This window comes from Palaemon carinicauda, chromosome 6 (genome assembly GCF_036898095.1).
Source record: "Palaemon carinicauda isolate YSFRI2023 chromosome 6, ASM3689809v2, whole genome shotgun sequence".
In the NCBI taxonomy this organism is placed as follows: domain Eukaryota; kingdom Metazoa; phylum Arthropoda; class Malacostraca; order Decapoda; family Palaemonidae; genus Palaemon; species Palaemon carinicauda.
Window position 1 is genome coordinate 28437510 of NC_090730.1, and position 22770 is coordinate 28460279.

A 22770-nucleotide genomic window follows, 5' to 3' on the forward strand; every position below is an offset into this window, starting at 1 on the left:
TTGCCTCCCCAGGAGGATTTCCCGCCCTTCTTGTCTCTGACAGGAGGAGGCTGCTGTTTAGACACCTTGTCTTAGCTGCCGGGGCCGGTTCCGATGTCCTAGACTGACGAGGCTGTTGTTGTTGAGGCGCTAAAGGCTTGTAGGGTCTGGATGGAAGCGCCTTTGGAGGAGCGAATCGTGATTCAACTTTCTCCACCTCTCAGCTGTCCGTTCCCCATCCTTGGGCTCAAAACAAGGTCTTTCCAAGGATGGAAGAGTGTCTGAGCTTGCCGACATCCATGGTTGGGACTTCCGAGAGGAACCTCTCGGTCACTGCATCTCAATGCTTCAACATCGAGTTTGCCCACAAGTTCGAAACTTGGTGAGCCGGGAAACGATGGTGCTCGTGCCCGAGAGGAGGAAAGTTTCCATGACCTTCCTGGAGCTCTCCTTGGACAAATTCTCGGATCGCAACAGGATGCCCAGCGATCCAAGCCAGACGACCAGCCACGAAGTGGCCGGCATGGCACACTTTGCGGCTTTCTCCTGGCTCGAGATCTCCGAAGTCGAGAATGTCACCTGCCGGGCAGAGAATTTCTCGAGAGAAAAATTCCCTGGTAAGCCCCTTCCACGGAATGGTGGAGAGGAAGGGCTAAACCAGGTTCCCCCATAATCTCGAAGTACCTTTTCTGCTGACGGCTGACAGACGCAGTGTCAGCGACTCCCGCTGGAGGGAAGGGGATCGGACGATCTTGAGGAGTAGAGATGATGGGGCCTGCCTGAAAAGAAGGAGAAGAATGTTGCCCAGACCTCTCTGAAGCTTCTTCCCGCTCCTGCACGTGCGCTGCTTTACGTCTACAGGTGAGAGATCGTGCCGACAATGATCTGGAAGTACGCGCTCCAAAAGACTCGGCAGGTTGCCCGTGTTGTGAACCCCGACGGGAATCGCGGACGATGGAAAACCGTTGGTTCGAATATGGGTGCGCATGTGCGCGGGCGCACATGAGTGCGATCGTAAGGGCGAGCGCAGGGGGCCGGGAGACCGATGGCACGTAAGCGAGCGATGGCTCGTTGATGAGCGATGGCGCGTCTTGGCGAGCGATGGCTCGTAGGCGGGCGAAAACGCGAAGGCGCGTTGGCGAGTGTAAAGGTGCGCATGCGCGCGGGCGCGGTCGTAAGGGCGAGCACAGGCGGCCTGGAGACCGATGGCGCGTAAGCGAGCGATGGCGCGTTGACGAGCGATGGCGCGCCTTGGCGAGCGATGGCTCATAGGCGGGCGAAGGCGCGTCGGCAAGCGATGGCGGGTTGGCGCATAGCGACCGATCGCGTACAGGAGAGTTAACGCGTGGGCGCGTAGGAAACCTACAACGATTGAAGCGTTGGCGCGTTGAAAACGCTTGCGCGCAGGCGAAGAATCGCGCAAGCACTTAGGAGATCGCTGGCGTGCAAGGAGAGCCCAGGGGTGCCTGTGAGCGCCTATGCGCTAGCTTAGGTGTCTCCTGGGCGGCGCGGTATGAAGAGGAAGCGTGCTGGCGCGTTGGCGCGCTGGAACTGGAACCGCGTGAGGGCGCGCTTGGCGCGAAACTCCAGAAGGGCGCTGCGAGTCCAGAAGAACCTGTGAGCGCCTGTGCGCTAGCGTAGGAACTTCTTGAACTGTGCGCGACGAGGCAGGAACCGGGAGATCGTAGGCGCATAGTTGCGTGGCCAGAAGATATGCTTGGCCAGAAGATATCAGCGAGGGTGCAGAACCAGAGAGATCGTCGGCGAGGAAGCAAAGGAATAAACTCCTTGCCTGCGCCCATATCCTAAGATCGTGAGCGCGGGGGCAAACGTTGGCGCGTATTGCGCACATCAGGAAAGGGGGCGCAGATGTGCGCTGGCGAGCAGGTGAACGTGGAGTTCAGCGAAGAAATAATCTCCCTGCTTGCGCCCAGATCCGGAGATCGTGGGCACGAGGGCGAACGCTGGCGCGCATCGCGCACATCAGAAAAGGGTGATCAGATGTGCGCTGGCGAGCAGGCGATCATGGGCGTTCAGGAGACCATTGGTGCACAAGTCGCGTAGCTGCACAGAAGGTCCCAGAAGCATTGGCGATCAGGAGATCTACGGCGAGACTCAGCTACAGGAGATCGCTGGAGTGTTGATTCAGCAGAAGACTGGTCCACAGCTGGAGAGTATTTACGAACTACTGCGCGCGAGCGCGCAGGAGAACGAGGTTGCACAGGTAAAAACCTGGCACTAAGGGACTTACTCACATTGTGAGATAAGCCCTTTGCCCCGAAGGGACCGGTGCCCGTCAGAAAACGGGGTGGAGTGGCGCCCATTGCGCATCTGCGTCCAAGAACGGAGATGAAAGACAAGAAGGTCTGACAGGTGTCGGAGATCGAGAACGATCTGCCGAAAGGTCTAGCGAAGCAGCTGTAACGGTCTGTTCTCGTCGAGGAGGATCCTCTGCGGCTGAAGATGAAGACGACCACGAACAGGAGCACCAACATCAGTCCTCCAAAGAGGAGTCTCTCTTAGTGAACTCCCCCGAGGGGGAGAGACACTCGAAGGAGAGACCGTTGGACTCAGCTGCCCCCTCGAAGGATGTTCGGAGGGGGGAACTGAGCCTTCAGCAACAACAGCAGGGGAGTCCTCCGAAGAGGAGTCTCTATGAGTGTCCTTCTCGTGAACGAGAGACTCTCTCGCGAACAAGAGAGGAGAACACTACGTAGAAGAGGCCAGAAGAACTGATGAAGGCGCCCCTTAGGGCCGTTGGATCAGCAAGCTGACCATAAAGAGAAACCCTCTGAAGAAGAGCTCCTGCAGCTGCCCAGCTCCTTGAGCGTAGCTGCAAGTGCGACCGCTCAGCACCAAGAGCATAATCGCACGAAATCCATGATCCGGCCTTGCAACCGCTCAGCCCCTAGAGCATGGTTACAAGAGCGGTCGCTCAGCACCAAGAGCATAACCGCCTGAGGACCAGGAAAAAACCAACCAGGAATTATAAAGGTAAGAGAAGTTGCCCTCCCCCCCCCCTGAAGGGGAAAAAACTCCTACCTGGGAAGGGGACCTCCCTCAGAAGGTAAGTTACCCACCCATGGAGGCGAACCTCATGAGCGTTCTAAATGAACTAAGGAGCTGAGTGTTGTCACGGGAGAACTTCTAGGAGAAGGGAACACGCCCATGACGAAGTCGTAGAGGAGGCGGCAACAGCATACTCCCCAGGCCCAAACAGGACAGCTCTGCTTCGTTGACACATTCGGCAAACGAAAAAAATAGATAGTTAACTGTGAAAATAAAATAATTAGTTAACATTTATTCCCCCGGGGGAACTCCGAAGAGGTACCCTGAGGGAAAAGAACATAAGAATTACGCACCAGGAATGCACCCTCCTCCCCCACTGACACTCACGGGAAGGGGGGGAAGGTGGAGAACTGTAACAAAAACAGAATCATACCAATTATAATTATGTAATTCATCTAAGAATGTTCACTAATAGTAAGAACGAATGAACCCCGAAGGGAAGCGTTCTACACAGAAGCTGATAAGTTAACAAATACAATTAGATTTTATTAACAATAATTGAGACAAAATAAACGGAGTAGCAACTCAACCCGCAATGGGAAGGAAGCTACTGTAATACGTAGTAGAAATAAAAGGGTGAACAACCTCGAGAGAGAGAGAGAGAGAGAGAGAGACCGTAGTCAAACTAAACTCCCATGTTCCCTACGCTGAAAGACCAAGTTCCCCATAGGGAAGGAGGAACAGCGGAGAAAAAGATTAATAAATAAAGTCCAGCGATGACGATTCCCCACGGCGCCCGCCGAAGGGAAGACCGAAGGCCCAAGGAAGAGATCGCGACCCATGAAATGTCACCATGAGGGCCTGGGACCACACGGAGATGTTGTCATACAATTGAGTGGACTTCCTACACACACACACAGCACAAACACTGAAAAGGAAACTTACTGTATTTCTATACTCAAATATATACATAAACATAAGAATGTTTACATATATATTAAGTATAAGAAAAGTAAGTAATTAAGTAAAGACAAAACATTAATGGCTGCCATGCGAGGACGGGACAGAGATGTCTGCTCATCGTCCGAGCCAAAAGTGAAGTGAGGCAGCTCACCAGTGTGTGGGGGAGAAGGGTAGCTAGCTACCCCTCCCCTACCCCCGTGCTAACTAGTGCGGGGGTAGTTTAACCCTCGTTAAAATCTAATGGCTCGTCATTTCAACTACGCCGAAAGTAATACCCTATGTAAATAGCGTGGTTTGTATTTCGGTTCCGGAATAAACCTACCTTTCCATCCAGTTCCTTCTTGTGTACACATACCTGATCCTCCGTTTGATGGCCCAACTTCCTGGAAGTCGGAGGAGGACGATGAATATCCACTTCTGCCTGTGCCTGCTGAGGTTGTGGAGAATTCTCATGCGTTGTTGAGCACCTAAACGTCGGTGTCTAATCTGCAGCTGTTGATGATGAGAGCTAGGGAGGGTAGGCGTGCTGGTAAGCCGGCGAACGTTGCAGTTTGGCAAATGTTGGCATGTTGAAGCAGGATGACGCGTCAGCAATCGTTCACGCGCAGGTGACTCTTGGCGATGGGAATGTTCAGTCTGGTGATCTGTTGACGCGCGCAGGTTGACGATTAGATGACTGTTGCCGTGGAGAGAGTTGGTGAGCACCAACGGCAGAAACCTCAGGGGATTTCCTTGAGGTTTGGCAATGGGGGCAGCAATTGTGCGTCCAAGTGAATGCTGATTCGAAGCAACTCTTTGTCTGAGAAAATTGTGCTTGGAAGGAGCTTGGCGCGCTGGCGAATGACACGTTGGTCGGAAGGCAGCATTGAAGAAGATCCTCTTGACAAGCCGAAGAAGCGCGCGCAGCTGAGTGTTATGCAAGAGAAAAAGGCGCAGGCAAATGGCACGTAGGAGAAAGGCGTACTAGCGATTGGAAGGACGATCATCCCCTAAAGGGGATTGCCCGCGATCCTCAGTCTGAGAGTTCAGAACCGATGTTCTGGGCTAGCGGCAGCATCGTCGCGAGAAGGTCTAGAATCAAAAGACATCAAACAAGGAGGCTCCTCTGCGGAGGAGGGCTGCAATGACGAGGCTGCAGAGCCAAAGAGGCGTCTCTTCACCAATGGTGAAGGAGCACCTCTGAGGCAAAGAGGAGCTCGAGCACGTTGGGAACGACGCCAACGGTGAAGCCCTTTAGGGGCCGGTGGATCAGCAAGCTGATCTTCAGCGGCAGTCCATTGAAAAGGAGTCTCTCTGAGTGAACGCCCGAGGGGGAGAAACACTCGCAGGAGAGAGGCACCTAGGACTTTGCTTCCCTCTCGAAGGATGTTTGGCAAGGAAGGGGAAGAGCAGTCTTCGGTAATGGCAGATGAGTTAGAAGAGGCAGGAACGTCGGCAGGATGGGCAGCAGAGGACACCTCTAACACCACGACGTCGACAAGGGCCAGAGGATCCACCTCCGGTGTCAACGAATGCTGCACGCTAGCACCACAGCGAAGAAGCTACAGCAGTGCCTCCTTGAAGGGCGGACCCGGTAACCCCAAGGACCACCAAACCTGTAAAAAGGGAGAAAGAGGCATGGAGCCCCTGGAGGGAAGGGTAAGGCCGCTTTGCTAGTCGAAGCAACACTATCTCTTGAGGACCAAGGTTTTCCAGGTGTTAATTGGCCTGCGCTTCTAATCGATGGTCCCTCAAAGGACACTGAACAAGCAGGAGCTTCGGAGGAAGGTAGGGATGTTGAGGAAGAACCCTTGGGTTTCTTCTGCTTTGAAGAAACCTTTGAAGGAGAAGAGTCCCACTTAAACTTCTTCTTTTGCCGTCACCCAAACCTTTCCCACTGGGAGCCAGAATACTCCCAACACTCAGTACACTTACTATCAACATCACCCTGTTGGTCTCTGTAGGTAGGGCAAAGGGTGTGAGGATTGGTGTCCTCAGCAGAAATGAATGTACCGCAGGTGCAGCCCTCAGGACCAGGGTAGGTACGCATGGCTGGCAGAAGTCAACACAGTTGGAAAGAAGACAAAGAAGAGGAAGATTAGATTTAATGTGTTTGGTTATTTGATATTTTCTATGCTGTCTAGGGGGAACTTAAAAGTCCCTAATATTGCCATGTAGTTCACAGATAACAAATAACATTGTACACCAATAGGTTTGAAGTGAAAGTGTAACTAAACACACACACACACACTCTTAAAAGAGAGAAAGCAAAAATAGCATTAACAGCAGTCCAAATATTTGCGAGAATGAAGAGCGGCAATGACTGTTCACCATCTAAGCTAAAAGCAAAGTGGGCTCAATCACAAATGTGTGAGTGGGAGGGGTAGCGAGCTACTCCCCGCTAACTAGCAGGATGGGTAGTTAACCATCACTAAATTTTAATGGCTCATCCTTTCAGCTTCACCGAAAGTAATACCCCTAATAAATAGCATAGGTTTGTATTCCAGTTATGAAACAATTCTTAATTTTAAGGAGAATCATTAACATTCCTAGATTCCAGAGATGAAAGCAATATGAATATCAGGTGAGTATAATTCTATTATTAAAATTCTGTTTTTAATACAATTCTCTAAATATCCACAAGCAAGCAATAGATACATCACTTGTATCATTACCATTACTATGCATTTTTATATCGATTATCCAATCTATAATACAGGCATAAAATCAACATAAAACCCTAAAATAGTGTTATTACCTTTGTTGTTCATTAAGTTCTTTTTCAAATTCTGCAGCATGATCCTCCCCTGGACATTCTGGCTCCTGGGTGATTGCTAAGGGATCTTCAACATCACTGTCAACATCAGCATCTTCTCCCAATAATGCTGCAACCTAAAGAGAAAACAGCATAAATCTAATAAGGAAAACTAATCGTCTCACCTCTAACATAAACTGGGCCCTTGTCATATAATCTAATAAAAACTAAACAATAAAACTCAGATCTTATTAGTGCTACTAAATTATCTAAAATTCTCTTTGCCCTTTGTATTGCAATCTTGAAATTTTATGTGAAGGAAAAGATGTTACCTCTGTAAATGACATTCCATCTGTCATCAGGCGACTGATGAGTTCATCCTGTTCTTTCCGGTTTACAGGTTCTGTTAATGGATCTTCATCATCGTCCGTTTCTTCCGCTGCTCCTCCACTTACTGCAGCAGTTTCTGCTACCTCAAAATTTTCAAAGTTATCCTCACCAACATCATCTGCCTCAATAGGTGGAATGTTCTAGAAAATAAATGAAAAATAAATTGTGATTACCTTTCTAACAATGGTATTTACTTCAATCAAATCTCTACAAATTCTTACAACAAAATGGCTGACATCTTGGCAGCCAATAAGAAATAAAGTTTACTTGGAAAAAATAAACAAAAAGAGAATCTGAATAATTCTTTTCTTAATTTTATACTCACCTACTGTTCATATTGCTTCTTTTCCAGAAGCTCATTTTATTGATGTTAACCCTCCAAAAATTTTCAAATATTTTCTCCATTTTCTTTTCTTTCAAAATATATATGCCCACAGACATAAACGAGACAATATGTAGCATGTTAAGGGTTGTCCATTATTTAGTTTCGAAGCGGTAAGTATTCCCTTTTCCTTGACATGCGGGTGGACATTATGACTATAATAAAAAAGGGATTTTGACGTAGGAAAAATCTATTTCTGGGCGAAGGACCTGTGCCGCCCAGTGAATAAGCTCCATTTAGCACTTATTCTTAGGTAATTTACTGCTAAATATACCAGAGAAAAAATGTAAAGGAGTGCTAGGTTAACTAGCTCGCTCACCTATTGGTGTCGGTATAAAATTGGGCGTATATTCCAGAGGTCCCGCACTATTTAGATTAATCCACGACAGAGAACCCCAATAGAGGAGAGCCGTTCAACCTCACTCGGTACTACTAACAATGCATCCGCTCAGAACCCAACTCCTTAGCACCCAAAGTTTGGGGACTCCAAGGGAGAGGAGCTGGGAGGGTTCACTGGGCGGCACAGGTCCTTCGCCCAGAAATAGATTTTTCCTACGTCAAAATCCCTTTTCTGGGCTCGAACCTGTGCCGCCCAGTGAATCTATACAAGAGAAAAATGTCACCAAACTTGCAAAATAAAGGAAAAAACATAAGCGTAAGGGAAATACAGGATGCTTTAATCAGAGATGAGTACCAAAAAACAATTATAAGGGTATCTTAAATATGAACATAAATCCAATAAGGTAGGTATAATAATGCCGTGAGTGATAATATATACAGATACTCAGGAGCATAAAATTTACAAATATAATAACAGTATTCAGGTGCAAGACCAACGAATACAATAGGGTATAAATGAGGCAGGTAAGAGGGAGAGATAAAGAGTCAAGGCATTAACCTGTGAGTTACTTGGGAGTAACTACGCTCCCTGCGGCTACTGTAGAAAATTTTAGGGCTTCCAAATGTTTAAGGTAGTGTTTCTTGAACACTGACGGTGATTTCCACCCTGTATACCTGGAAAGGTCTGTAAAATTCATGTGGTGAAAGAAGTTCACCGAGGTGGCAACCGCCCTGATATCATGTGCAAGAGGAAAAGAGTCAGGGTTAGCTTGTTTAATAAAATACAAAATTTGTTGCCTGATCCCTTTAATAGTAATGGTACCGCCTTGTTCTCTAACGAATAGAGGCCCCGAGGAGTTAGAGGAGGTCCGGGATAAATAAGACCTAAGAGTAGTGACAGGGCACAGCGACGGATCTTGCGTGAGGGGAACAATTTTCCAGGAGGTCCATCTGTTTTGAGGGTCTTCATTCTTAGCCAAAAAGAATTTGTTAGGAGAAAGAAGGACCTCTCCTGAAGGCAGAAAGTCAATATGACCCGGGTCTCTCGACAAGGCTGCCAATTCAGAAATTCTTGCCCCGGAAGCCAAGCTCACTAGGAAAAGTGTTTTCCTGAGAAGGGGCATGTAATCACAAGAACTGTTAATGGTATCAGAAGCCAATTTGAGTACGTCATTAAGGAACCAGGTCACCGGGGTAAGACGAGTAACCGGTTTCAGTCTGGCACAAGCTTTCGGAATTGAAGCTAACAAAGAGTCGGTTAAGTCTATGTTAAAACCCACTAGGAAGATCTTTTTCAGAGCCGATTTAATAGTGGTGATAGTATTGGCTGCCAGACCTGATTCTAATAAAGATCTAAAGAAAGTGACTGTAAGGTTCAAGTTCATACAGTTCACGTCTGAGTCTATTAAAAATTTTGCCAACTTTTTAACTGCAGAGTCATACTGGCGGATGGTGGAATCCCGTTTATCCGATTCTAGGAACAAGGTGTTTTGAGGATCAATATTGGCACCATGCATAGCCGCAAACTTCATAAAGTCCATAAAGTTAGGGCACTGAATGTTTGAGAAAGCGTACACAACGCGTGTTTGTACTATCTGAGACAGAACCGGATTGGGTATCGGGTGAGGGTATAGTCTCAACTCCCGCAGGAGAGGATACCAGTTGCTCTTGGGCCAGTTGGGTGCGACCAAGGCTACTTGTCCCTTGAAGGATCTCAGTTTGTCTAGAACTTTCAGTAAAAGATTCACCGGGGGAAAGAGATAAATCTTTTCCCAGTTGTCCCAATTCTGTGACATGGCGTCTGTGGCGTAAGCCTGAGGGTCTAGATTGGGAGCCACATATACTCTCAATTTGTGGTTGGATTCCGTGGCGAAGAGGTCCACTTGGAGACCGGGAACCTGAGAGAGAATCCACCGAAATGACTTTAGATCGAGTGACCATTCCGATTCTAGAGGGGAGGTCCGGGACAGGGCGTCTGCCACTACATTCCGGACTCCCGCCAGGTGGACAGCTGAAAGATGCCAACGGTTCGAGGCTGCTAGGGAGAATATGGCTACTAGAACATGGTTCAGAGGCCCTGACTTTGACCCGCCTCTGTTGAGGCAGCGGACCACCACTTCGCTGTCGAGGACCAGACGAAGGTGTTGTTTCTTGGGAAGAGCGAGACGTTTCAGGGTTAGAAGAACTGCCATGGCCTCTAGCACATTGATGTGAAAATGGCGGAACAAGGGAGTCCAAAGACCTTGAACTTTCTTGAGCTGAGAATAGCCGCCCCAACCTGATAAGGATGCGTCTGTGTGAATGATTAATTCCGGAGGCGGAAATCGAAGGGGAACTGACTTTGACAGACTGTTTGCTCTTGTCCAAGGAAGAAGTCTTTCCCGTAGAATGGGAGGAAGGCGGACTTTCCTGTCCCGGAGCTTCCGGTTCGCCCTCGAACGCCAGACACGATTGATATCTTTCAATTTTGCCTTCAGAAGAAGATCCGTCACAGAGGCAAACTGAAGGGACCCCAGAATCTTCTCTTGGAGTCGTCTGGAACTTACTTTGTCTTTGAGAAAGCGTTTGGTGTTCCTTGCAATCTCTAACCTCTTGGGTCTGGGAAGACACAGAGTATGAGATATAAGATCCCATTGCAGGCCGAGCCATTGGAACTTCGATTTTGGAAGAAGACGGGACTTCTTGAAGTTGATCTGGAAGCCTAGAGATTGAAGATAATGGATGACTTTGTGAGTGGCTTTTAGGCAATTTTGGGAGGTGTCTGACCAAATGAGCCAGTCGTCCAGATAGGCTACTACTTGAATCCCTTGATTCCTGAGTTCCTGAACAGCGACTTCTGCTAGCTTTGTGAAGATCCTTGGGGCGATGTTGAGCCCGAAAGGCATCACCTTGAAGGAGTAACTTTTGTCCCCAAAGCGAAAGCCTAGGTACGGACGGAAGTGTCTCGCTATCGGGACGTGATAGTAGGCGTCTGTAAGATCGATAGAGGTGGTGACGGCCCCACGGGGAAGTAAGGTCCGCACCTGCGAGACGGTAAGCATTCGAAACTTGTCGCATTGAATGGACAAGTTGAGAAGGGATAGATCTAGAATCACTCTTCTCTTGTCTGAATCCTTCTTCGGGACACTGAACAGCCGACCTTGAAACTTCAGATGTTTTGTTTCTTGTATGGCGTTCTTTTGTAAAAGATCCTGGACAAATTTGACCAGGTCCGGAGTGGAATGTTGACGAAATTTGTTCGGAGGAGGAGGTCCTTGAATCCAACTCCACCCCAGTCCCTTGGAGATGATACTGAACGCCCAGGGACTGAACCTCCATTTGTTGCGGAAGGCATAGAGCCTCCCCCCTACCTGCTGCACCTCAGTATTGGTTTGAGGAGTTGCCTCCACGTCCGCCTCGGAAGTTCTTTCCTCTGCGAAAGGCTCTTCCCCTGCCTTTGTTCTGGTTAGAGCCACGGTGGTAGCCTCTACCTCTACCATAACTCTGGGAAGAGCTATGAGCCTCGTAAGACTGGTTAAAGGCAGGGGAATTGGCGGAGGCACCAGAAATGTGGCTCTTAGGTAGCAGAACGGTGACATAGTCATCCGAAGGAGCCCGAGAGGTGGAAGGCTGTGCAGGGACAACAGAAGATGGAGGAAGAGGCAGCCGGAAGTTGGATGAAGCACTCTGTTGTTGCCTGAACTGGGTGGAGGTATATGGTCTAAGCTTCTTCCTACCCCGGGCTTGATAATTTGCGGGGTCATACTTGCGTTTAGGGGTCAAACCCCAACGGGCTTTAAGGCTCTGATTAACCCTAGTGGCCTCCGCCAAGACTTCCTCTACGAGATCCTCGGGGAAGAGATTTGAACCCCAACAGGAGGACCGGATGAGTTTATTAGGTTCATGCCTAATCGTCGCCTCAGCTAGGACATGCTTGCGACATCTGCGTTTAGCAGTAGCGAAGTCATATAAGTCATAATATAAAGACTGTAACGTAGCCTTGTTGAGAGACTTAAAAATACTCTCCGTATCGTAAGTCAAGGCTATCGACTCCGTGGATGTGGCCAGGTTTAGAGTACGGCCCACACGTAAGCGGGAATCATATTCCTGTTTAATGAGGGATTCCGGGAGACGGGGAAGCTTCTCACTAAACAAGATTGAGGCACAGTCTGCTGCAAGCTTGCCGGAGGTAAAGGTGGTATGGACGTTGTCCCAACACTCAATACCTGAGGGAAGAAGGAGGGAGATTGGATCCACCTCTCGGATGGGAGGCAAGGGCTTCTCCTCCAGAGCATATTGAAAGGCAAGCTCTGCCACCTTATTGACGCATGGAGTCAAGGTGTTCTTGTCCATTAAGAACATCGTAAAGGAGCTTTTATAAGGCGTCAGCATGGTGTTAGTGCAGCCGATGTCATTCAAAAATCTGGCCCAAACAGATTGGGCTTGCTCCTTCGGGAAGATGACCGTCTCTTTGGGGACCTTGTCTAATCGAACTAAAGCTTCCTCGGTAAGTCTGGCATAACCATGAAATGGAAATGCCAGACCAGGAGGAAAGAATTCAAAGTCCTCTAGAGGACGAGTGCCAAGGCCCTCCAGAGTCAACATTCCGTCTGAGAACGGGGAATGAAGAGCCATCCGCCAGGGGTTGTTCTTGGCAAACGGCGGGAGCTTAGAGGCATCCGGGATGAGAGAGCTTTGGACTCTCTCCGGAGCTCCTTGCTCTAAAGCCCCAATTCTCTGACCGAAGTTAGAGAACATCGAGTCCATCCTCGACTGCATCTCCGAAACCAACTTTGCCTGCATCTCCGACACGATGCGAAGCATGGCTGATTCGGAAAGGCCCGGGCTAGCAGCAGGAGGGGCGGAAGGAACTCCCGGGTCGTGAGACTTAGAGGAGGAACCAGAGGTCTTTGAAGACGGGTTCGTACAATGTTTAGAGCCATGAGAAGTCTTGTGAGGCTTGCGGGCTTTGGGTAAGGTCCTTGAAGTAGACTTATCCTTAGGGGGAACCGGGTATGAACGTTGAGACGAATCACGGTCCCCAGAAAATCCAAGAAAAGAAGAGCGATCAGAAAAAGAAGAAAGAGCGGGGCTGAGGATAGGAATCTCAGCGCCGGACACACCTGCCTCACTTACCACCCTACCTGTATCCGGCTCGTCTAGCAACATTGGTTCGACGTCCAGGTTCATGGAGGCAACATTATCCTCCAGACCTCCGGGGGCGTCCGATGGATCTTGCTCTGGGTCGATGAGACCCGTTATAGTGGCATCAATGTGGGCAATGATGGGAGCTGCCACATGCCTAGCCACAGCAGCTGAAGACTTGGCGTTGGGGTAAACCATGGTGCAGTAGTCCTCAGATAGGACGTACGGCCGCTTAGACTTCACATTCCGGGCAAACCCACCAACCCACACCTTCAGTGTGGCCCAAGCCGCAGACTTTTGCTCAGGGGATGCCTGAAATAATAGTGGGAATTATAAAAGGGAGACTCCCAATGGTCCTTCAAGACCATAGATATCTTACTAATAGTAAATAAAATAAGAAGGCAATATAGCCAACGGGACTCACCGAGTCAGATCCAAGGGTAGTGATGAGGTCGAAGCAAATCACACAGTTATCCGGGTGCCATACCACAACGTCTTCCAGTTGAACCCCACAAGGGGCGTGAGATCGGCAGACGGAGTGGCCACAAGGCTGGTGCAGAACAGCTGCACAGGCCGGCGTCAGACAATGCACCATCTATAAAAAGAATAGTATATGAGAAACTGTAATTCTCTTAAATAGGGGCGGGTCCGGAGGACCCGGGCCTAACATAGGTCTAACACAAGATTAGAGCTTAACTGTACTATTCTTTAAGTAGGGGCGGGTCCGGAGGACCCGGGCCTAACATAGGTCTAACACAAGAATAGAGCTTAACTGTACTATTCTTTAAGTAGGGGCGGGTCCGGAGGACCCGGGCCTAACATAGGTCTAACACAAGATTAGAGCTTAACTGTACTATTCTTTAAGTAGGGGCGGGTCCGGAGGACCCGGGCCTAACATAGGTCTAACGCAAGGTTAGAGCTTAACTGTAATATTCTTACATAGGGGCGGGACCGGAGGTCCCGGGCCTAAACATAAGTCTAACTTGAAACTAAAGTATAGCAATCCATTCCGGTCAAGCCGGAAGCATAAAAAAAGGATGCAATAACAAGGAATTAAGACACATGGTGTCTGATTTCCCGGGGCGGGGTAGACCCCGGGCCGGGAAATAAAGGTATATTCAATACCAATTCCTTTAGGGACTCCGGGGTAGTGATCTGTCATATATAATCATCATAGGAAATGTTATAAAATAATAGGGGGGCGGAACTGTAGCTAAGAACTGCCAATCGAACCCGGAGGGTTTCGTATAACATAAGCCAGAATGAAAAGTGAATATAAAATAGGGTGCACCGGGATCCAACTCTGTTGACCGGTGGCCAACCAGACTAGACAGAGACGAACCCGCCGGGCCACCCGGAGGACAAAGTCCATAAACACTTAACTACCCCCTCTAAAAGGAGGGAAGGCAACGGTCCCTTAGTGGAGGGGGGAGAAGCCTAGCCTCCCACCTAGCTAGAGGGGGAGCGTGGGGGAGGATCACGTGATACGAGGCAGCAGGGCTACCAACTGACGATCCCCAACCAGACAGATCAAACGGAGTAATGGCACAAATATTCATTATAATAATAAAAATAGCGTTAAATATATGAATAAACACATAGAAAATTTTTGGGCAAGGCATGCAACATAATAATTAAATCACAAAAGACACACCTGATGGCTAAAAATAACATTGCCGCCTTAGCACGAAGGTCGGCCGCCATAGCGATACGTAAATGATATCGGCCCAAAAATTGAACCACGAGGATTCTAAACGCTAAATAATGAATACTCACAATAACAAATAATATTTGATAATAAAAATAATACACATAGTAACACCGCAAGTGAAAATTAAAAGCTCTCAAAAACAGGAGTACCAACTGTAGTGAAATCAAGCAAGATCGGTATGAACGAAGAGAATAAACTCCTATAATATAAATATTAAACGATCTAGGTTGCTCAAAACACAGTAAAACCCAGCTTGGTACTTAACCTAGACGGTGTCTCCTGGGAAACCGACGAAGAAGCCATAATTCACTGGAAAATAACCAAAAATCGAGAGCACCACAAAAATGCGGGTTACTTTACTCGTCGTGCTAAAAGGAGTTGGGTTCTGAGCGGATGCATTGTTAGTAGTACCGAGTGAGGTTGAACGGCTCTCCTCTATTGGGGTTCTCTGTCGTGGATTAATCTAAATAGTGCGGGACCTCTGGAATATACGCCCAATTTTATACCGACACCAATAGGTGAGCGAGCTAGTTAACCTAGCACTCCTTTACATTTTTTCTCTGGTATATTTAGCAGTAAATTACCTAAGAATAAGTGCTAAATGGAGCTTATTCACTGGGCGGCACAGGTTCGAGCCCAGAAAGGAGATTTACCAGCCCAATGAATCAAGCTCGACTCTTATAGAACTGGCGCGATTAAGTTCAGGAATATAAAGTATTTATATTGAAGCTAAAAAATGAAATAAAAATAAAATTACAGTATAGTAAATATAAGGGATAAAAAAATATGTTATGTTGTAAAAAGAGTCACACTCATTGCACCTTGGTACTACTTCACGATGTATGGACAGAGAAACAACTTGTTTTATTTCTTTTAGCCCATTACCATCACATTGGTTCCACTGATATTGCCATTTGTAGCTATAAAATGCTTTAAATGGGTTATATAATATTTCACAGGTAGTTTGGTGTTCTTTTGGTATGTGATCTCATTTATGGTGTGATCTCAGAAATTATACTTTTGCTTTGGTAGGCGATCTCAATATTTTTAATAGGTAAAAAAAACAAGAATAAGAGATAATCAAATGATTTTTGCCTCACCCTGCGCTCGCTTCGCTCGTGAAAAATAAAAACATCAAGCTCTGTGTGTACAGACAAGCAGTAATGTTGAGCTGCACACGCTAACATCAATGATTGATCATCATTTCTTTAATAATTATTCCCGTTACATATTCTCTTAGAAAATTTAATGGTTCTTACTTTGCCGTGAAGTGAAATCACTACTATCAGGCGAGATCGCATACCAAAGCAAAGGCTTAACTTTGAGATCGCATACCAAAACCGCACCGGTAGTTTAAAAGCTTGCTTTGTTAAATTGATTGAGGATTTTGCTGTAGAATCTGCTTTTCATTAACCAAAACCCCAACTGGGCACGAATCCAACAAATTCCTATATTTACCCTACGGGAATAGAACCTGTCAAGGAGCTGTTTAATTTCCAGTACTAAATTATTCTTATGAGTGTAAAGTGTAACCCTTTTGGGTTTCTATGGCATTTTTATTAATCCTTATAAATCACAAACTTATGTTTTACCCTACCTTCAGTTGTTTTAATAATCTCAATTACTAAAGTAATGGCTGATAGTTCTGATGTAAATACTGATGCTTCACTGGGTAATGAGAGCCGACTAATTTTATCTAAGGACACCGCAGCACAGCCAGCACCCATCAGATACTTTGAGCCATCAGTATATATACTGAAACAAGGTCCTTTCCTTTTAATATTGTCCAAAGCATGTTGTTTATGGTAATGTTGTTTATGGTAACTCGAAGTATAGTTACATTTTTTGACAAATGAAAAAAGATAAGAGCATATTTTTGTTTCCTTCATGGTCCAAGGTGGAGGAAAGAGATGGTTGAATATGATTCATTCTCTCTGGAATTGAGAGGAAGATCTTACACTCCATTGCTTTCAGATTTAATCACGTGATGTTGCACATCTAAAGAAATTACTTACAGGTAGGTCAGCCTTACCACCACTGGTTTGTGGGCTACTTGATATCATCAAGGGATATCCAATATCTAAAATGAATTATCTGGACCTAATTCACCTTAGGTAGTTGGTAACCAAGGGCAATTGGTAAAGCAATTGACCATTATTTAAAGTTAAAATTTTCCAACTAATTTAAAAACTTCAAAACCATCCAGGAAAAAGACCATAATTCAGGACTAGATTAGTAATAATCTGTCTAGTAGGGTAACCGGCTTATTAACTAAATGGGAACTTGAAATATTAACCTTACTCTGCATTTGGGATAGTTTATAAACTTAAGCCATAACTAAATACAGTATGTACCTAGTACTGTAATATATTTGGCTTTATTAAATAGTTTATCTTGAATAATAATTCAAAGTCTTCTTTTTGATCAAATATTTTAAAAATTATACTACACTCCAAACGACTAATGTGTATGAGATAGAGAGGCTCGTTCAAGCGAGTCACTAAACCCTATACAGTATTTACTTTATTAGAAAAAAGTCTGAAATGAGTTAATTGTTGAACTTGTAAGATAACGATGCATCCAGCTATTCAAACAAGATACAATCAACCCAATTTAGTGAATCTTTATATAAAAAGAGAACCATTACTCTGAGGGAAACATAAAAGGTGTCATGTTAACTACAAACTAATAATACATCAGTAACGAGCACTTCTTTTACAAATAGAGGAATAGACTGTTTATATCAATATTTGGTCACATAAAGGATAGGCAGATCTTTAGCGGTGTCAATTTAACGAGAGAAAAGAAATAGCCTAAGGATCCAGGATAACATCACTGTCCACCACCTCGCAAAATCTAAGTGTCTTATAAAGTGGCTAGAAACACACGAGTATGATAATTATGCTGGGAAAACAAAAAAATTTCTTAGGCTCTCTAAAAAATAAAAATTTACTAAGAATTATATACATATATCCTTTACCTTGACAAAAGGTCAAACTGACAGATGGAAGGGATTGAATATGAGCATCCCTTCAATATGATACCTCATATGACACGAAAACTATTGGGACTTATAAAACTTTAACAGTTGAGACTGGAGGTGTCACAGAGAATAATTCCCAAAACAAATCATTTCTGGAACAGGAGAGGAGTTAGATTTAAATGGTATATACTATAATAGCTCTTCTCTTTTTCTTGATTTCATACAAGAATTGATATTATCCCCTTTTACAAGAACAACTACTTTTCTTCCAACCTTCACATTCACTACAGTATATCATTCCTTAAAAACTTTTATAAAGTACAATGACTTTTCTTCCAATCTTCACATTCACTATATCATTCCTTCAAAGATGGCTCCAAAACTGGTTGCTCTGGTGAGTTGATGCTTAACATCTTGAAATAATGAATACTTTCTATGGCTTGTGACAGTTAAATCAGGAAGCATAGCCAAAACTCTTCAGTAAAGTCACTTGGGTTATGATTTTTAATTCTTTTTTAGTTTCTACCTGGCTGATTTGACTTCAAGTATCTATTCATTGGAACCAAAAGAACTTCCCATGCCAAAATAAAAATAAAAAATATTGAAAGTAATTTACATTTTTCCTAGTTATACAAACCCCAGTCCTTTGAAATAAGGAAATGTCTTCAGCAGAGCTAGAACCACCATTAAAATTGTTAACGAGATAGTTAACGACATGTGGTGAGTGTGGGTGAATTAAATACCTGGCACAAGATGGTCAATTAGAAGTTATTTATCCCACTATCCTTCCATTCATAAAGGGAGGATGGGGGAGAACTGCTCTGTACAGATCCAGTTTAATAAGAATGGTATTCAGAAATGTAGCTTGTCAATATCAATGCCAGATTCAGCATGTAATGGTGCAAATGAGGGAAAGAAAAGAGACAGAAAAGCCAGTACTTAGTTTTCCTCAAAACTTATACCGAACAAGTACCCATAGACAAGATGCTTACTGTTCTGCATGAGAGCTGAGCTGGCTACTCAAATATTAGACGTCACAACAGGGTCAAGAACTTCCAAACTCCTTCACTTCCTGTCTAACTGTAAGATTCTTTTAGAGTCTTAAGTGGGATCAATACCCAACTTTGTGAGCACTAGTTCAAGCTGGTACCTTGATTCCTCAAAGGTCAAAGCACAAATTCTTCATTGTATCACAAACATAGAAAGAGACTGTTTTTGAAACCTTTCATGGTTTGCTAGAGCTAAGAAAGTAACTGACACTCAAGCCTGAGATATTAAAGAATCATCTTCAGAGAGTATCACAGAACCCTCCAAGGAAACAAAAGCATCTCTTCTTGATCATCATCTAATGCTTCATGAAGCGAGTGGATGGAGAAGGTCTCACAAATGAGCTGTGTGTTAATGAATTCTGGGTTTGGGGTTTGGTCAAGAACTCAGGCAAAAACTAACAGATATTCTTTTAACCACCTAGAACACACAAAAGAGTCCATTTAGTTGTCAACACTCTCTACAAAACTTTTTGTTAGGAAAAAAGACAGTCTTGAGAGTTAAGACTTAGTCTCGTGACCTTCTCAAAGGCTTCTATTGGGCATTAATAATAATATTTCTGGGCTCGACCTGTGTCGCTCCATGAAATGCTCCTCTAGCACCATTTCTAAAGGCCAAACACGATTAAGAATAAAAAGGTGTTGCTACCAAGAAATCCCAAACAGACAAATATAATACTCAACTTGGAAGCAGGGATCTCTAAAACGTCGGACATCTTCCAAAAATAACACAAAGCACACAAGCAAAACAAAACACGTCTGACCAAACGCAAGTGCTGAAGAGGAATGAAGATGGGGGGTGGGAAGATGTAGGGGTAGAGATGGGGGTACATTGATGAAGGAGAGGTCTAATTGGTGAGGGATCTATGGTCGTGGTTCAATCACGCCCCAGTTTTCTATACCGACACTCAATAAGTGAGCGAGCTAGGTTTATTCCTGACATTCCATGCATCTCTTTTTCTCTGGTATTTTCAGCAATAATTATGCCTTAGAAATGGTGCTAGAGGAGCATTTCACAGAGCGACACAGGTCCCTTGCCCAGAAATAGATTTTTCCTTCGTCAAAATCCCTTTATTATTATTATTATTATTATTATTATTATTATTATTATTATTATTATTATTATCATTATTATTATTTTCATTATTACTTGCTAAGCTACAACCCTAGTTTGAAAAGCAGGATACTATAACCCCAGGGGCTGAAAACAGGACAATAGCCCATTGAGGAAGGAAACAAGGAAAAATAAAATATTTTAAGAGCAGTAACAACATTAAAATAAATATTTCCTATATAAACTATAAAAACTTTAACAAAATAAGAGAAAGAGAAATAAGATAGAAAAGTGTGTCTAAGTGTACCCTCAAGCAAGAGAAATCTAACCCAAGACAGAACAAGACAGTGGAAGACCATGGTACAGAGGCTATGGCACAACCCAAGAATAGAGAACAATGGTTTGATTTTGGAGTGTCCTCCTAGAAGAGCTGCTTGCCATAGCTAAAGAGTCTCTCCTACCCTTACCAAGAGGAAAGTGGCCACTGAACAATTACAGTGCAGTAGTTAAACCATTGGGTAAAGAAGAATTGTTTGGAAAAGTAGGATGCTATAAGTCCAGGGGCTCCAAAAGGGAAAATAGCCCAGTGAGGAAAGGAAACAAGGAAAAATTAAATATTTTAAGAGCAGTAACAACATTGAAATAAATATTTCCTATATAAACTATAAAAACTTTAACAAAACAAGGAGTAAGAGAAATATGATAGAAAAGTGTGCCTGGTTGTACTCTCAACCAAGAGAAGTCTATCCAACGACAGAACAAAACAGTGGAAGACCATGGTACAGAGGCTATGGCACTACCCAAGAATAGACAACAATGGTTTGATTTTGGAGAGTCCTCCTAGAAGAGCTGCTTGGCATAGCTAAAGATCGTCTCCTACCCTTACCAAGAGGAAAGTGGCCACTGAACAATTACAGTGCAATAGTTAACCCCTAGGGTGAAGAAGAATTGTTTGGTAATATACAGTGTTGTCACGTGTATAAGGACAGAGGAGAATATGTAAAGCATAGGTCAGACTATTCGGTGTATGTGTAGGAAAAGGGAAAATGAGCCGTAACCAGAGAGAAGGATCTAATGTAGTACTGTCTGGCCAGTCAAAGGACCCCATAACTCTCCAGCAGTAGTATCTCAACGGGTGGCTGGTCATGTCCTTCTTTGGGGACCTGAGGTCTTAGAGTTACTGCTCAAAACTCTTCCCAAGCATAGACAAAAACCCCTTGAGGAAAAGAGGTTTACGCTCTTCAGTCAGAAAACAGAGCTCAAAGTTGAGCAGTAGACTTCCACAGACATTACTGAGAGGTACTGCTTGGAGATCTCGAGTAATTCCACAAAATACGTTAAAAATCTTAACAGATCAGGATAACACTGGGCTTGTGGCCATCTGAGAGCTATCAGGTTCATCTGGAACCTGTCATAATCAACACTTATTTAATCACCCACCGAATCAGATTAAATGGGGAAAAGCAGTAGGTTTCCCCTGATGTATCTGCTCTATGGCATGATCACTGCCTAGATGTGTATCTGTTTTGTCGATTTCCAAAGAGATAGGAACACTGTGCCTCCTTGCTTGTTAACATAAGCTACTATGGCTGTATTTTTTCTTATCATCACTACAAGGTGTTTCCTCAAATATTCTTGGAATGCATGTAACTCCAGAATACTGATACAGAAGTATTTTTCTGCTGACCAAACACAAGATGTGATCAGGTGACCCAGGTGAAAGCCCCACCCCTCCTTCGAGGCATATTAGGACAGTTGCATTTCTGGAAGTGGGGAGTTGAGAGACAGACTTGGTGAGATTTCCTTCATCTCATCTAGCCACCAAGAAAGATTTGCCCCTACCTCCTCCCATTGGAACAGGCTAGAATGGGGAATTATGGAGGCTGACCAGGGATCCTCCAACACCATTGAAGGGATCTCTGGTTAAGATGCCCAGGACTCCCCTATGGAACAAGCTTCTCCAACAAGGAAGTGTAGCCAAGAAGACTCTGCCAACATCGAGCTGGAAGTACTGATTTTGACACAACACTCACACTTCAAAAAAGTGGGCAGTACTACTTGCCCATGCTCGACACCTGTCATTAACTACATTATTAACATTTCAACTGTCATTCTAGCTTTGCTGAAGACATTTTCCCATTATTCACATAGGAACAAAATCAATTAGACCACATAAGCAGGATAAAGCTTCTTAGTAGTATATTACAGATTTTATTTCATACTCTAACACAGTTGTCTCTAAAATTAATATGAATTATGTATGAACAAATGGGCAATCATAATTAAAAAATTTTCCTCTTCAAGGTTAGACTAGCATTGTGATCTTCATATCCAAGAAAATATCTCTACTGTATTTAAAAAAAAAAAAACATAAAAGTCTTCTATACACCAAGAATAACAAAGGCTAATGTTTAACTTACAGCAAAACTGTACTCAGCTTGAGGTTCATCTTCTTCTTCATAATCATCTACCATATCAGTTTCAATCATCTCCACTTCAACTTGGTCAGATATTCGGATGGTTGTTCCTATTGCCTGAAATCAGAGGGAATACCATACTGAGAAAGATAATCTAATCCCTGAAATAATTAAATACATTGTGTGCCAAACTACAATAAGGAATAAATCCTCAGGTGCAGAATGAAACCGTGTTGAAGGCTGAATTAATTCATTTTCTGTAGTGGGAAAGGAAACAGTTTATTGCAACCACCAAATTCAACAAAATGATCTGCCTACCAACTTTTATTGATTGAAAACTCATGTTTTACTTTATAGAAGTATAGGCTAGCTATTCCCTCCACTGCATTAGAACATTTTATTGAAGTTTATATTCATTCCTAAAGAAGACAGTTGATTCACATCATCAATACTTTGCTAATGAGAGCAATGTAACATAACCTAATCTGTAGTTATAGGATGCTGAATTGTTTCTACTGTGTATTTCACGGACCATGACACCCTCTTTTTTTAATATAACTAATGAACTAGGCTTCTGATTAATGTGAAACTGAAACCACCAGAGTTTGAGACACCGACCTAATTAAGAAAAATGGATTC

General features: G+C 44.5%; 1 protein-coding gene across 3 annotated transcripts in view; it reads right to left on the reverse strand.

Moving 5' to 3' along the window:
* LOC137642535 (general transcription factor 3C polypeptide 3) overlaps window positions 1-22770 on the reverse strand; it is a 139986-nt gene that overhangs the window by 78757 nt on the left and 38459 nt on the right. For all 3 annotated transcript variants that reach the window (XM_068375169.1, XM_068375170.1, XM_068375168.1), the window contains exons 4-6: window positions 22135-22248; window positions 7018-7215; window positions 6689-6822 (exon numbers count right to left, since the gene is read on the reverse strand). In XM_068375169.1, the coding sequence (XP_068231270.1) occupies window positions 6689-6822; window positions 7018-7215; window positions 22135-22248 (446 nt within the window). The remainder of the gene's footprint in view (window positions 1-6688; window positions 6823-7017; window positions 7216-22134; window positions 22249-22770) is intronic.